This window comes from Apteryx rowi, unplaced genomic scaffold (genome assembly GCF_003343035.1).
Source record: "Apteryx rowi isolate R43461 unplaced genomic scaffold, aptRow1 scaffold_310, whole genome shotgun sequence".
Lineage (NCBI taxonomy): Eukaryota > Metazoa > Chordata > Aves > Apterygiformes > Apterygidae > Apteryx > Apteryx rowi.
Window position 1 is genome coordinate 1033775 of NW_020449531.1, and position 13576 is coordinate 1047350.

Genomic DNA, 13576 nt, shown 5'->3' on the forward strand with positions numbered 1-13576 from the left:
TCATCACAACACAATCCAGGTCAGTCAAGAAACAAAATCCAGTTTAACTAGTTGTAGAGAGTTGTTTAATGTAGATAAAGGTCTGATGATTCATAGCATTTTCACAATTGCATCAATTAACAATCTTTCAATTGGTATAAAGGGTCAACTCAACTCACAGCACTATTAAATATTATTTGTAGCAGAGACATAGTCACTGTGTAGAGTACACTACTGTAATACAGAACAGTAATAATAGACTTCTGCCATTCCACTACAGCTCAAGATTTTGGCATGCAATGATTTTCATTTAACAGGTAGCCAAAGAAAACGTGGTGTATCTACCAGCAGAGCTAAACTCTCAAGGTTGCTTGCAATAATTCAAAATCATTCCCATGATACTAAGAGAGATTTTATTAATCTCTCGTGGGCTGTTAGCTTTTCAAACACAACAAATTTTCCCACTTAGGCATTCTTATTGGCTTCATTGTCTAGCAAACTTAACCTCTATGAAAATTAAACCCATTTCACGGAAATAAAGAAACTCAGTTTGACATGGAAACTGCTGCAGCCAGCTGTGCAATAGAACATCTTCCAGATCAAGTTTTCCTGATTATTAGCAAGGACTGACAAAGCAGTCTATAACTGCCATGAAGTATCATTTATCCAAGGCTCACAGAAATCTTTCATGTGCTCCCATAGTTCTCTCTCTCTCTTTCCTTCTCTCTTTCTTTCTCTCTCTTTCTTTTGATCAATTTGCCTGGTAGTTTTCTGCATGCACACCAAAATCTAAAACCATTCATTTCACCTTGGCAACTTAAAGGATGCTGCTATACATGAACTTCTACTAGCTACTCAGATTCTTTTTCCCTCAGTCAACACAGTTTTATGAGTACATATCACACCCACAGCCTGTAACAGGTCGTAGAGGGAACCTCCATGGAGGAGTGGTGCTTCTTTTTGCATATGCTTCACAATAAATACATGAGTATGTAAGCACAGGTATTTTAATACATTCAGTCAAAGTAACAGAACCAAACTGTCTGCAGTATCAACACTGACAATCTGAAAGATAAATACAACCTGCTCATAAGTAGAGTCCCATCTTCAATAGATAAAGCAGACACAACACTTTATAACATTAGGGGCCAGGGAATCCTAGATCTTAATACAATTTTGCATGATTGGATTATGGACTTATTTGCCTTCCACTGAAGCACCAGGTGTTGTGAAGCAATATATATTTTCAGGCAGGATATCAGACTAATGGAACATGATCAGTATGTGTATAGATAGTACTGCATTCTGAACTTAACTTCTGAACTGAATTTGTGGTTTAATTTTTACAATAAATACAGCTGAAATCCAGATGTTCTTTAGTGCATTTCTCATATATATATTTCAACATGCAGTAAAGCAGTCAAACAAAATATTACAAGAAATATTGGCTATTTTCATAGAGTTTTGCAAGACTAGATGAAGGATTCTTTATTTATAAAACAGTATGTTTTAATAGGCAAATCTTCCTTATTATTTTTACAGCACTGACTTTTCAAGCAGTTTGATCTCTGCTACATTATATAGCACCACCACTTCATAATATGTTTTGGATAGAACCAAAGTGGTATGAATTCCGTGACTGAACTGAGGTCAGCTCACATCCTTCTACAGACCAGCTACAGACAGACAGCACAAGAGTGGAACAGAAGAATACCTGAGAATGCTTGGAGACCCAGTGACGCAAGACGTTCAGGACACGATTAGTGGCTGCTCTGCGTATTATGAACTCTTTGTCGCACATGCGTTCAGAGTTGTTAAATCCTGTAAAGAAAAAAAAAATCTCACTGGAATTAAAGTCTACAGAGGCACCAAAAAGATCTTTCAAATATAGTATTTATAAAGTTGGTAAATTGAAAGTACACAGAACATGTATGTGTAATAAAAGGAAAGAAGCCTACACAGATGACATTCAAATATGATCATTTAGGCTACTGAAATTCTGCAAGAGAGTAGAATACAACCTTGTCCATTATAACTAACACAGACACCTACTTGGGTCAGTATTTAGTTTTAAGAAGATGAAGGATATTGTCTGACTTAATAACATAAGATAGGTCTCCTTGCTGTACGGAAGAGAAGAAGAGCAAAAGACAGGGCCAAACAAAAATTTACAGTGCCTATAATCAAGATTACAGAAGGAAAGTGAATATGATTTAGAAGGAGAAGACAACAGTGGCAAAGAAATAGGGGAGGATAGTAGTTCAAAGACAGAGGGGAAGGTCAACAGAAGAAATATTTCTTTTTAAAAGCAATATGGTACAGTACAGTATGGCACTTTCTCTACTGTAATTTTACATTTTTGTTACATTTGATCTCACACTGTGCTGCTTTTGATATCACTTACTGCAGAGTCCAGGGAACAACTGGAAATTCCCTTCCATATGACCACCACTTCACAATTTTTTGGCATAAAAGCTGCTCTAAAGCCTTTGCATTGTTATAAATAGCAAAGACAGATTAAACTTCTATTTATTCTGTTAAAAAACCATTAGATGTATTTTTAGAAAAAACAGTATTTGTTTTGTTCCGTTTTTATTAAAGATGTATTTATTAAAAGATGATCCAAAAACATCCAGACTGCTGCTCTACAGTTTTGGAAAGATAAGCAGGAAAAAAAAAGTTTAACTGCAGTCATGCATCCTTTACCACAGGTTGGACCCCAAGCCCCAAATTGATTTTCTGCACTTATGGCTCATGGAAGTTTTTTTTTTTAACTGAGGCATATTACCCTGTAGTTGACATATAAAACATTAACAGAAGTTTCATATTAAAACATCTTCAGGAGTTTCACTGCTCATAAACAGTAAAGTAAACAAAATATCAGAGGCTTTACTCAAGGAAAGATAACCTAGATAACATTTTGTATGTTAATTTTCTATGCCTTTCACAGTTAACCTCTTGCAGAAGCAATTAGGCGTACATATTATAAACTGTACAGCTAGCCACTTAACTGCAGCAATGAAAGTCACAATGAAAATTATATATTCAAGCAGTAGAGTCTTTATCAAAAAAACATTAAGGAAAAGAAGTTTTGCTAAGCTGGAAGGAAAATAGAAAGAAACCTACAGAGACAGTTTTCAGTTAGCTGCAGAAAAAATAAAAAAAAGGAAAAATGAAAAAGGAAAAAATTCCAGGGACCACTCCAGCAAACTTCTGCTGGTCTCTGAATTTCATCAGTTTTTAAACAGTAATTAGTTTGTTGCAGAGACTAAGCAAAATATTCGCTCACATTCACATTGTCAGTAGTTAATGTTGATGCCTTGAATCTACAAATAGAGATCTCCAATTGTATAACAAAAGAACTTAGTAGAACACAGATGTACAGGTGTAGATGTGAATTTAAATACCAAACAAATCAGAAATCCAGGATGTGTTTCCTTCTTTATGCAACATTTATAATTAAAAAAAAAAATCCTCAAGCAACACTCACGATCCAAAAAATACACCTGCAGATTGATTTCTGAGAAAATCTTGTTTATGTCATACTCCTGTGGATCCTTAAAAAAAATTTAACTGTAAACGCTATCTCACAGTTCCCATTAACGTCACCAGTCACAGTGGAACACTGTCATCTTTGAACTGAGTCCATAAAGTCATACAGTAAAAATCATTACCCAACTTTTCTGGTCTGTCCCTTGCTTAGGGTAGTTACCTAGCAGTCTCTCTGACTTTTCAAGACTCTCAGAAATTTTGGTATAAAATGTGAACTTGGCTTGGGGAAGGGACAGATTACTGCTCTTCATTATTCATCTTTGTACTAATCAGTTTATGGTACTGAATGTACCTTTCCTTTACTTAGGTACTTGTTCTCGCTCTCTTTTTTTTTTTTAACTATTCCCAAGCAAGTAATTCAAATTTTAAAAACAGATATGTAAAATTTTTCAAAGAATCTTGTTATATGGAGTTAATGGCTCAGTGGTATCCAGGAAAAGCACATTTGTTATAAACATCTCAAAACCAGGTTCAAAGTGCACTGGGGTGTACTGGATCTCCTCTGGTCCCATTCCCCACTTTCCACTCCCCAAACAGGAAATTATAAGGAGTAAATTATAGGGTGAAAATTCTGTTCTCACCCCAGTACTCAAAAGTCAGTATTGTCACTCCTACTTGTATACAGGCTTAGCCTCCTTCTATTTGGATGCCTGGCTTTAGCTCAGGGTTTTCCCTCAGAACTTGCTTTGAGTAAAGTAGGCTTTATCAAGGCTCCACACTCAGTAGCTTTGACAGCTGCATGGCAGAGCCAAGCCTTCAGCCAGGCATGCTGCACAGTACATGGAGTCTTTGGACCTCCCTCAAGCAATGCGGGCTGGAGCAGGACAAAGGGTTCTGGGACTTGTTCAGCAAAAGAAGCCCCTGTCCAGCAGTTCCTCTTGGGCAATGCACCATAAAGGCATGATCTACTGTGCTGTACCCAAGCAGATGCTTCTGCAAGCATATGAAGGGGACCTGACACAATACACATCAAAGGGATCAGTTACAGTCCTGCTTCAAATGGCGATGACGATATTCAGGGCAATCCCTGGGGACTTGCACTATAACAGAGATATAGATGAAGAACTGCCCCTCACAAAGACAGAGATGGAAGTCATCAGTGACCAGTGTGGAGAGGCCTGCATAAGCAAGGCAGATGATCTCCTTTGGTCTGTCATCAGGAGACAGTGCAAAGTGAGAACCTTTTGAATGGGATTTAGCACATTTCTGGCTTGTGGCTGTTCAGTCCTGAACTGACTAGCAACTGAACAGTGGGAGCCAGGGACTGCCAGCATTGTGGTAAAAATCGTTACTATCCAGACTTCTCATATCATTAAAATGCCCATCAGGAATAGATGAATTAGATTAGCCTCAAAATTAGAATTTATTTGAAAACTGTTCACTAAATAAGCTTAAGTGGATTTATACATGTGACTTTTTCATTAAAATTCTAGACAACTGCCACTATCTTTTAATCCATCCACCTATATATCAGAAGACTCCATCAGTGTAAAGTTTTATCTAGATACATACCAGTGAATCTATTTAAAACTAAAGTGACAGCTCCTTTCCAGCCAGTATAGCAACTGCTAAAAATACCCACCATTCAAAGTGCTGGAATGTATCATTGCCGATACCAAGAGAATTCTGGCGCATTATTAATCTAGAGAAAAGTTAGTGAATATTGACTGTAAAAGCAAAAGAAACTTCACAAGTTCTTACAGTCATGAAACAGGTCTTTTCATTAACCAAAAGGTGAAAATGCATAAGAGAAGAGATATTCAAGAACATTCAAATTGTATAGAAGAGTGCTATTAATTTCAGGAATCTCATAGAACTCAGAAAAATAGCAAAGATGTCATCCGGAAACAAGTAAGATCAGTGAGCATTGTTACTTCCTGGTTTTTTTCACCTTTGAAAATAGGAAAGGTTTCAACTTTAACAGTAAAAAAAAAACAACAACAACAACAAAAGAATTTTTTTTTACCACAACAGCATTAATATAAATGGAAAAACATGCAAAACCAAGTCCCTGGCTAGCATTGCTCTTGTTCTTCCTAACTTTCAAAGCCATGTGGACTTTGGGAAAGAAACTCCAAAGGGGAGAAAACCACTGACTATAATCTGATGCAACAACTACAGAAGCAATCTAAGCAGGGAATCAGTGAACTTTGATGGTGCCATGACAGTGCTTTCTGCACTTTTCGTGATATAAATTTCTTCTAAAACATCAGCTTCACTGCTGCTAGTTACTTCCTTCTCTCTTTTTCTGCCCACCTAATCCTATCCTAATGTAACTCCAAAGAAAACCCTAAGCCAACAGGACAATTGCAACAGTTCCATATGCATAGCTTACATGTTTATGCACATTTTAAGGAGTCCACTATATAGCTTGATCTGGTTCTGCAATTCATACTAACCCAAATCTCTGCTGCTGTCTATACTGTAAACAGGTCAAACCCAGGCTATCCTCCAGTCATGACTACTTTTGCAACTGGTGACAGTGGTGCCATTCAAAGAGGCACTCCAAGCTATCTTGTTTACTGAAAAAAACAGATGACATTCATGGACCTGGATGAACCACACATCACCTGCTCTGCCCATCCATATGCAATTATATTGGACCTGCACAAGGTGACTGTGCAGAGTACAGAGTAAGAAATTCTGAACTAGAACCCCATAGTGGAAGACAGTGTTCATGGGAAAAAAAAGTGATTCCAACTCCAAAGAGCTTGCAGTCTAAGCATGTTACTAATCCAAAGCAAGTACTGGATATAGATAAATAGGAGAGTACAATGGGATTGAGGGACAATACTGATCAGACTGACAGGCAGGGTCTTGCCTCAAAAGCAGGCCTATAGACCGCCCAGCATAAATGAGACACTTCTGTGCCTTAGTTAAGAAACAAAGAAAAAACAAAGGTATGTGGCCAATCAACATAGGAATGTGGTGCACAATCTCACACTGCAAGACTTGTCTACTCCTAGTGAAGTCAACAGCAAAATCAGATCATAACTTTATTAGGTCCCTTTGCTTATTAATCACTTAGTAGCACAGGCCCTTTACTCTGCTAATGCAAAACAAATGCATGAGATACCGGGGGAGATGATCAGCCTCCTTTAAACATTGCCTGGGTTTCATGACAGAGAAGTTTTATAGGTCAGCAGATGTACCAGCTAGAAGGAAGGATGTTGACCAACAGACTAAAACTGGAAACCAAGACAGACTTCAGGTCAGATGTTGAGCTGCAAGGATCAAGGCTTTAATTACACCTCGAAGCCATACCTGCGTTCTACAAAATACACGTATCTACATTGTATGCATCTAGCATTCTACAAAACAGTTGCGAAAAACCTTTTAGCATTGCTGCATCCTTCCTGGGATTCTCCATATACTTCTCCTACCTGTTCTTCAGGCTAGGAACAGTTCTTAATTCTGTGATTGTACAGCCCCTAGAAGAATACTGTATCCATCCATGACTTGGACTCTCAGGCACTGCTAAAAGTTTACATGGGCTGAAAGAGGACCAAAAATAACCATACTTTGTCAGCTGAGGTTTTATCTAGCTCAGTATCCAGTAGCAAATGTTTAAGGAAAGAATATTAAAAAGGCAGTTTTAGAGCAATCCTTCCCACAATGTGCTCTCCTCGGCATTCAGCATTTTAGGGGCTAACTACACATACTCCACTCAGATCAGTCAGAAAGTATGTATGCTTTCTTCTAAGCTCATATTCGCTGAGGCTCCAGGAGAGGAGAGAGATGCAGGGTCCCTGCTAGCAGGACCCCAACATTTGCAATGTTCTAGTATTGGATGGGCAGGTTCTGGATTGAACTGCCCAGCCCAGACTTACCTACATCAAAACTTCATAGTGAAATAACGAATTCCAAAAGAGGAATCACATGGAGATTTGCTTTCTTTGAGTCCTCCCCTATCAGTTTCTCTCCTGAAGGCAGCAATCTTCCTAACATTAAAAATATCAGCAATATTTCTAACCAGCAATACTCTTAGTGAGCAGCTGCTTCAGTGTGAGTTACTTTCAAGTAACATTTTTTCCCCAGTATTCATCTGTTGAGATGAAAATAAACTGTTTCTCCAAATAGTCTCTTCATATAATGATGATGCAGAACTTTTACCACAGGCTGTCAAACACAGTGTTAACCTGCCAGCACATTCAACCATTGCTAGCTCCAGTGAATTACTTCTTTCAATTTAATTTAATCACTCTGTTCATGTACTTGTCTTCAGACTATGTTATACAAAATCCAGTTTTGTCTTCAGATATTTTTCTTATGTGCACCACAATCAAAACTACCACTTTTGAGGCTTCCACTATCATCAAAGAAAAGAAAAAAGAGGTGCTGAATAGACTTAACTCTCAATACCTGAAAACACAAACAGATTAAATTACAATAATACCTGGTACTTAGATAGCTCTTTCTATCTGAAAGTCTAAAGCACTTTTCAGTGGTAGATGTAAATCTCTATCATAATTCATAATTATCTAATTCATATCTCTAATTCATAAAGGGAAAAAGGCACAAGCAATCAAGGCCTGCGGGTACCACGTATCAATGATTCCACATTTGGAACTGCCACACTTGGGACCAGCTCTGAAGATGCCATGCCATGCCACTGTGACATGGGGAACAGATCCTTCTTCAGAAGTCCCTGTTGCAAAGTTCTTTTACACTTTTTCTTGTTCTACTAAGTAAACCTGACTCTATCAGCAATTCATGTTATTTCCTGTTTAAAATTTTTCTCCCAAGAGGAACATTTATAATATGTTAAATTCTGCATTATATATGCTAAAAAATTAAAAGATGTAAACTTGCTTTTCTATTTTACTTAAGATGTCAGAAACCTGAGTCAAGTTACAACTGTATGCTCTGCATATTGTTCTTCTACATTATTATAGTGGCACACGATTCCTGACCACAGTAATTAATTTGTCAAAAATTTTGACAAAAAATTATCTGTTTTCAAGGGTTTATCTATATGAAAATTAATTTCAGTTCACAAGATTTAGGGGCAATTTGTTTAAAGTTATGAAAGTAATTTCAACATGTTTCTGGTGTTTTTCCTAACAAAAAAAAATCTATTTTAGAAAGAGATTTTACACGTTAATCTCCCTGAAATACTCTGGAATCACATACTGAAGCTGCATTAGTACCTAACACAGCCGAAAACTGTACTCTACCTGTGAGGAGGTCATAGCAACTGCCCCCTCTCTCCCCGCCCCAGTCCACCCAGTGAGGTAGAAGGGAAACATTCACAGCTCAAAAAACCAGAAGGCAAATACCACCCCCCTGCATCCCCCTCACCCACAAGTTTCAAATATAGCTGTTCTCTCTCACGTGCTTTTTTCATTCTTCTGGTAAATGCGCTCATGAGTTGTAAGCCAGCTTCATGATTTGGCCTGGCTCACATCCTTGAAAGTTTAGGCTTGGCAAACATCAGTGTTACTTTCTGAACCAGATAAAGAATACAAACCCCAGGCCTGGAGCAGGTCAATATTCATCCACGGATTAAAAATGAAAAAGCCTTTCCCATATATGCAATATGAAAAAACTAATTACAAAAAGTTTTCCTTCGCATACCTAAAAATGTTTGTGTGATAGTTTAAAGATACACATCTTTAACAGTCGGGCATTCTCAAGGAAATAATCGAGTTCCACACATTTTCACAGAAGAGTGTCAGAGAGCAATCAGTCTGATATTGGTAAGAATCTAAACCGCCAAAGATCCTGCCCTCCTTTTCACTTCTTTAATTATGATATCAGGTTTCCACACACTAGCCTGCTGAAGAATGGCAGAGCTGGTAGAGAAAACCATTCATATTAACTAAGATGAAAAGAAGCATAAAGATGATGAACTCCCACTCACTGCATACAGAACAGCATATTTGATCAATATGCTATTCCAGTTGGTATTCCTTTTTCCTTAGTAACCAGCAAATGCACACATTCAATGTTATAATGGAATGGTTCATACGAGCAGTGTGAGGCTTGAAAGCAGGAATTATCAAGTCTAGCCATGGTCTTTGGCTAGCCCAGTTTAAAAGGGAGGTATATTTAATCATTCACTATGCCAATGTTTGAGTTCGTTTCATAAATGGTTGCCAACTCATACGGCATCAGAAGAAGTGACTATTAAAAAGCAGCCAAAATCAAGTACCCCATGCCTTTCAAGCTTTTAATTTCACTTTCACTGGTCCTTGCAACATATGAAATCATTTTGTTCTAAGAAATATGCTGCTGAAACATCCATGGTGTAGCCACCCACGTCAGAAATAATTCCAAGTATGCATCTGAATCTTTGCCTGAAGCCTCCACTGCAAATACAATCTAACTATCAAATCAAGTCAAGCGATTATAGTTTTAGTAAGGTAAATCCTATGGGAATCACGTGCACCAGCTGATGCACAATAGTGTAACACAGATAGAGCTATAGTGATTGTGTTGAATTTCTGCAAAATATTTAAGGGAATGGACAGTAAACTATTTTTAAGTGACTCTGCTTTAGAAAGGATTTTTCTAATCACAGAAATTTAAACAACAGAACATTAAGATAAGAAAGTCAATATTTTTTGCCATGATTTTGCTCTAAATTCAAACTAAATCCAGAAGTCTAAAAATATATCTGTCCAATGAAAAAAACTTTTGTTTAATGGAATGGAGAAAAATATAAGTGTCTAAAGAATATATTTAAGATCAAGATACTATTCTAAGTCCTAATCATAACACTAAGGTTGCCCTGAGAATTATAATAATCTAGAAGATTATATTGTTAAAACATGGGTACCACCAAGGCTGAAAATATTTCTTTAAATGAAAAGAACTGTTCAAATTTGAAAATTTGTCATTTAAAAATCCTTAAAAACAGGGTTACTGCTATAGCTATGACTAGCATATACTGTTTGGGGGGGGGGGGTTAATAGAGATGTTCTCTTAGGAGAGCATGTCAGAGTCACACTTGAAAAGAAGATTTAAAGTTACTAAACACTGAAAATATACCCATAGTTATAACTTAAATAACTTGTTATTAAACATCCATAAATCACCTTTGGAAGTTAAAAAAAAAAATCTGCAGTTTATTTTTGCACTAAACTTCAGCAGCTATACAAGATTGTATTTTCATTTTCAGCATATTGTGATAAAAATGTGGATTCAGAGAAAATAACATTGTTCACTCCTCTACTAAAGAGAGAAAAATAAACATGATATATGTATTGCATTTGCATATGTTGCAACAATATAGAGAATATCTATATCTAACTTTAAAATACTGCATTTACTAGGATATATTTTCTACAAATTTAAGTAGCAGTAATTCCATTACCACTGGACAGCACCCTAATCTTTCTTCTTTTGGCAACAGCAGGAAAAGCCAACAAAGAGTTAATGCCATCACCAAAATCTAATGCTAAGTTGTGGTGTACCTGCACACACCTTCAAATCACACTGGTTTCCACAAAAGAAGGGTACATGTGTGCTTGCATGTGTAACATTCTAGTTCAAGCTTTTAGTGAAACTGTAAACCAAATCATCCAAATCTGGTGCCCTAAGACAGGTTATTTATAAATATCTCTCTCAAAAAATATTGAATTTTGAAGACATTGAACAGAGTAACTATGGATTCTGGAAATGCTCTAATAACAGACACAGGCTGACACGATTCTTGTAAAGAAATTAGTGAATATGAGGGCAGAAAGTATATGCTATGTGAAAACAAAAGTTTAGAAACCCGACGTTATTTGTTGAAATAATTGTTGAATAATTAATTGTTGAATATTTCAACACTGCTGGATTATATGCACTATACTGAAATGTGAATGAAGATTGCTCTCACAAGTGTACAAAACCAAAATATGTCTGAATTATAAGTATTTTTTTCCTTCCTTTAGCTTTATTTTCTAAATATACCATCATTTTAAAGTTTTCTAAAAGGTATTTGTGCCATATATATGTTTGGGAACTTGTAAGAGAGAGCACTGAACATTTTCTTCTTATTATTTTGGATACAAGACGCTTATTTCCAGTACTTCATGGGAAAAAAAGTCAAAAAAATTCTCTGGTCAACAGAATGTGACTTGGGTTGTACATAGATAAATGTGTTTCCTTTTGTTTCTATTAGGAAAAAGCCCTGTTGCCATTAATTGTCATTTGTGTTTACACATTGTAGAGTATCATGTCAAATGTGCCATGTGACAGGAGAATTTTTTCTTATGGCTTATTTTTATATAAAAGAGCTATAGGGAACAGTGACAAAGAAAAAAAGCCTTTTTGGTGGTCACAATATCTGAACAATTTTATTTGTGATTGTTTTTGTACATCTTAGATACTTTTTTGACTGCACTAATATTTGAATTATCCTCTGTGAATAATCACAAGAATTACAACATTACAAGTAGTTGATGTTTCTCTGAATTTGCACTGCAAGCCAGGCGTGTTTGCCTGTGTTCCTGCTGCATCTCTTAGGCTTCAGGGAATATCTAAGCAATTTTTACCTGCTGAAGTGTTTCAGCATTTCAAGGGATTTTCAGCTGATTTTTTTTAAATTACACACTGCCCATGTCTATCAGTAATCTTAGAGCATAGCAAATATTACAATAACCTTCTCTGCATACCTTTACAGTCTTCTCAGGAACTACTCAAAGTAAGCTTTCAGTCCTTTAAAATGTAAAGTCTGCCTTCCCACAAAACAAAGGTTAAAATAAATTCTATGACAACACATAGCTAGAAAAGGAGATCATATGGAAGACTGCAAAAAAAGCTGTTGGATTTTTTTTCCATTAGCTGGTCTGGGCTTTTTACATGAGCTAAAGGAAGTATTTAACAAAATTTTTCAGCCTTTTTTATGACAATAGGAGTAAAGGCTAAATGGGGAGGAGGCAATAATTGTAAAGAGCCAAATGTAACATTTTTGAGACCATCTGCGAACGGATACTTGACTGTCATGCAAAACAAAAATTGGCAGGTTGCATATCAGTCAACAAAATTCTCTGAACAAAATGTCCATCTTAGAAGCAGCTCCCAGACCGTTTATGACTGGGCAACAAATAAAGCAACTCAACAGTAGCATAAACAAACATTAATTATATAAGCAACACATAGGCCAGAAAAAATACAAAAAAAAGTTCTCTCCCTGTCTCACAAAGCTCACATACCTCTTTGGGTGCCCCAGATGTGAGGAAGATACTAGGTAATCTAAAAAAACCCACACTCATTATAGGCCCAGATTATTTAGTCAAACTCTGAACCCGTAATTTCAACATACTATGGGCTTATTTCTAGCATGCAAAGGTCAAAGCTCCATTCAAGTTTCTTCTCCTCCTCAGCTTAGGAGAGCAGAAGGAGATACCACCTACCTAAAAGCTTACCACAAAAGCTCAAGTAAACCACTGGAAAACATAAATCCAACACCTCCCATCCAGCTAATCACAGTAGGACCCAGACTGGGGGAGTAGGAGCAGACATTGTACTAATATCCTGTCCAAGATGAAGAAACTGTCAATGCCAGTTTGCTTGCACATATCTATGAAACAGGGAGTTTTCCCTGTAGCTGCTCTGAACTTTGTGTGATAGGTCGCGAAATATATGGTTCAAAGTGTCATAATTCAGCAAATGTCCAGTACCAATACTTATTGCTGAGAGGGTCAGCTTCTCTGATAAACCTGAAGAAGAAGTTAATTTGGGAGGGGTAGGGGGGCATAAGAAATGGGTTCCTAAATTTCTGGCAAAGTGAAAAAAATTCTTATGCTCCCCTGGATCTTAATTCTCAGAAAGACAGCAAGGATCACTTGAGACAAAACTGAACTTCATCTTAAAGTGATCATTTTAATTCAAAGCTATTGCTCTACCAAAGCTGCAAGGGGAGGTTCAACTTAGTTTGAATACAGATGTTTAGCCAGTTATCTAAAATTGCTAAGCAACTATTTTGTTAAATTCAAAGGGCTCCTAATTCAGGAACATAAACAGAAGTCTAATCAAATTCACTATGGAGTAGGTGAATATTGAGAGGAAAGGAATAACATTCAGGGTTATTGAATTAGAAGGCAGATTCCAA

The 13576-nt window shown here is 36.7% G+C and overlaps 1 protein-coding gene across 1 annotated transcript in view; it reads right to left on the reverse strand.

Annotated features, from left to right (window-relative positions):
* Window positions 1-13576, reverse strand: part of RASGRF2 (Ras protein specific guanine nucleotide releasing factor 2) — a 90329-nt gene that overhangs the window by 28091 nt on the left and 48662 nt on the right. Inside the window, exon 18 of the mRNA XM_026070466.1 lies at window positions 1694-1800. Coding sequence (XP_025926251.1) covers window positions 1694-1800 — 107 coding nt within the window. The remainder of the gene's footprint in view (window positions 1-1693; window positions 1801-13576) is intronic.